Source organism: Apaloderma vittatum, unplaced genomic scaffold, assembly GCF_000703405.1.
Source record: "Apaloderma vittatum isolate BGI_N311 unplaced genomic scaffold, ASM70340v1 scaffold42839, whole genome shotgun sequence".
NCBI classification, from domain to species: Eukaryota; Metazoa; Chordata; class Aves; order Trogoniformes; family Trogonidae; genus Apaloderma; species Apaloderma vittatum.
This window is the reverse complement of record NW_009735445.1, coordinates 1-3,430: the sequence shown is the minus strand read 5'-3', so window position 1 is coordinate 3,430 and position 3,430 is coordinate 1. Positions and strand designations below refer to the sequence as shown.

Below are 3,430 nucleotides of genomic sequence, written 5' to 3'. Positions count from 1 at the left end.
ATCAAACTAATTTAGATGCAAAGTTAAAAAGACACTACTGTGACTGGGATGCTGTCTTTTGTACGGCATTTTTTGCTACCATACTGCCCCAATTCTTCTATTCTACTTATAATTGCATTCCTTCCCCCTACATTTAAAACTTATAAAAGCAATAGGCAAACTCTCTAAACAAACCTATGGTAACAAATTAGTTTTGCACACGTAATGGCTCAAATGCTCCACAGTGACTGATTTCAGTTTCAAAGCTCCGAGGTGTAAGAAAAGCTACTTTAATCTCTGGAAAATATATTTTCATAATAGAGTGTCCCTAGAATAAAATTCTACTTGTAAAATATGTAATCTTGAAAAGCTTACAGAGGTTCTGCGCTCTTTAAACTATAAAATTTAAATACCTTGATTGCTCGGATAAATCGTGCTTGCAAGCGTCTTCCCAAAAACAGCAAGTTGTCTATAACTGAAGGAAGAAATTCCTTGTAAAATTCCTCAGGATCTTCTTTCACCTCTAGTCCTACACAACAATGACTGAAATAGAGAGGAAAAAAAAAAGAGAAAAAAAAAATATCAACCTGAATAGTTGAGGGCTGGTTTGAAGAGCTTTGAATGAATGTCACGTCACTGGAGAAGAAACGCTTCACTGGAAGGGGACAATTCAACACTGAGCAGCAGCTAACTGGTGTGACTGGCTCCAAGACTGGCTCAAAAGGAAGAGGGATCACTGGCAGGCTGGAGACAGTAAGTGTATTACTTCCTATTGTAGCATTTCTCAGTTTAGACCATATCCCAGGCACTTTCTCCTTTAGCTTCATGGATCTGTTCAGGCTTGTTCCACATGCCAGGGAAGGGCTCTGACAGTCATAAAGAAAGAGAAAAAAGCTACACCAGAAAGGCAGACCAAAAACCTGATAAAGGAAGCCCGATGATGAAGGGGCTGCGGAACAGGCAACAAAAATATGCGCACACAAATAGTACCACAAATTCTTCAGCGAGTCTGTCTACAACTTTCCTTTAACCAAGGAACATGTGGGCCAGAAATCAGTTCTTCATATTTCCTTTTTTTAAGATTTTACTTACCATAAATATGACCGTCATCTCTGGAAGACTTTTTACAAGAAACTGCACGTTTTACAATGGGGAAGTTTTTCAGTTGGGTACTCTGCACTGGTACTAGTACAACAGAGGAGTCTTCCTAACTGTTTATGACTTTTGCTTTCTGACATCTTATCTAGGCTTTGCTAGCTTTTTGTGAATGCACACATATGAAGCTTTGCTTACCAAAACCCTTGGAAAGCAAATTCTAGACATGAAGGTGAGATTAATCTAGTTACAAAAGAACATTTTTATAGCTAAAATAAATTTCAGCTTTCTCTGCAAACTGAAGTAGCTTATAGGGGATGATTTAAGTATCACACAACTCTGGTGATAAATCTTGCATCTCTTAGTGAAATTCCTGTCATTAAAAAAAAAAATCATACTGCAGATATGTCATAAATAAGAGACAGTTGCCTAATTGCTTCATGACTTAGAATTTTGCTGCCTATTTAACTCAAAATCAAGTACAATTTGGGGAAAATTTAGAACTTACTATTTTTCTTGACATCAAAAATTGAGAACGGATCAGTGGGGATTTGAGTTTAAAGTTGACATATTTACCAGCTATGAGTTAACGTTACTAATGGCACTCTCACAGTATCGCCACATCATGGTATCTAGTCCGTATGATGTGTGTCTTCTTTTAAAATGTAAACAGATATTTAAAATACATATATTTAATAGGTATTTAAATAGAGTCAAGCCAAGCTGTGAGTCAATGAGGCTGAAGATTTTTCCAAGATGAAATCTAAGCAAACAAACTTTTAAAAATAACTGCAATTCAAAATTAGCAATTACTGGGTAAGAACTGTGACACCGATAAGTACTGCTTACAAAAAAAGGTAAAGCCAACAGAAAAACTATTCCCACCAAACAGTTTACCCAGCTCAATGAAACACAATGCGAATGAATTAAACAGGACCAATTAGGCTATGCCTGACCCCTCTGCTCTTGACTGCTCCCTGCACTTTAACCCTGGCCTTTCCTGAACAACAAGCCTTGTTCTGGATGGGAGCCAAAGTATTACAGCTTCAAAAGAAAAAGAGCAAGATGAAAGGCCAGAAAGAAAGCAAGAAAACTTCTTAGCAAGTTTTTTGCTGGTTGTTGTTTTGTTTGTTTTTTTTTACCTTAGTATTTCTGCTAGTTGGGCAGCAGTAGCCCAGCCTCCACGCAGTTTAGAGTGGTCTTGTCGAAGTATCAGCATACAGTACTGAGTAAGATCATAATTGTATATATCTTGCTTAATTTTTTTTGATTCTTCATAACTCAGGGAAGCACTATTTAAAATTCCTGTGGGAAGAAGGCAGGAGAGAGACAAAGAGGAGCACAAGATTCTGGTTGTTTTTGTCTTTTTCCAGAATGTAAGAGGACCGTGTACACAGGTGATTCTAAAAGTGCTAAAAACAGCACAAAATATTTTGTCAGCATTTTCACTCACACAGCTAATATCCATGTTGGACTACAGGAAAACTGCGAAGATTAGCTAAATTTAGTCTTCTATTTTCTCATTACCCATTTAGTAGTACAACACACATTACCTGGGACATAGCATATTTGTATGAAGTTCCTAGGCCAGATAAAACCACAACCACTGTGGAACATATAGCTTCCTTATAATTACATCCCCATTTAGAACAGGACCTGACTTGTTTCTGCTGTTTCTATGAGCAGTGGCTATGTGGCAAAAGGGAGGGGGAGTCACACAGGAGCTTGCAATCGCGCTTCTATGTTAAAGACTTTAAAATTGAATCCCGACAACCATTCCCTCTCGCCCAAAAGCACTGGGAGAAATTATCTGACCAAGCGTAAGATCTTGCCTACACCAGCAGGGACCTTACCAATGGTGACAGCTGAGAGGGAGAAAAGCCTTCCTCTCCATTTGCTCGCCAGCTCCTCCCCTTTACTGTTGCCAAGCCAAACGCTACTCGATACCACCCAAGGGAAAAGCCCTATTATCACCCTTACAGAGTTTCCAGCCCTACCAGAAATATTCAGAAAAATTTTCCATATTTAGGGACTGCCCATACTTCACTGCCTCATCCTTTTATTTTAGACGCGGTATTAATTACCCTTTAACTTCAGAAGTAGCAGGGGGATGTCTTGTTCTCTGCTCTCGGTGACCTGAGCAGCTAAGGCCAGTACCCGAGGGTCCGCAGCTGCCGGCTCGGCCATAGGAAAGGGCCCACAAGAGCACCGATTCAAGCCTCCTGCCCTCTTGAATCACTTCAGTGCAGGCACGGGGTCCTTAGGCCACTACTTCATCAAACCTCCAGCTCCTGCACCGCCCGCGGGAAGCTCCGCTCGGGGCCTCGGGCTGCAGGTCTCCCCCTGAGGAAGGAAA

At 40.2% G+C, this 3,430-nt stretch overlaps 1 protein-coding gene across 1 annotated transcript in view; it reads right to left on the bottom strand.

The window, feature by feature from the left end:
* The window catches only part of IQCB1 (IQ motif containing B1), an 18,729-nt gene extending 15,468 nt beyond the window's left edge, over positions 1 to 3,261 (bottom strand). Inside the window, exons 1-3 of the mRNA XM_009876569.1 lie at positions 3,159 to 3,261; positions 2,217 to 2,379; positions 393 to 522 (exon numbers count right to left, since the gene is read on the bottom strand). Coding sequence (XP_009874871.1) covers positions 393 to 522; positions 2,217 to 2,379; positions 3,159 to 3,261 — 396 coding nt within the window. The remainder of the gene's footprint in view (positions 1 to 392; positions 523 to 2,216; positions 2,380 to 3,158) is intronic.
* Positions 3,262 to 3,430: the final 169 nt, after the last annotated feature.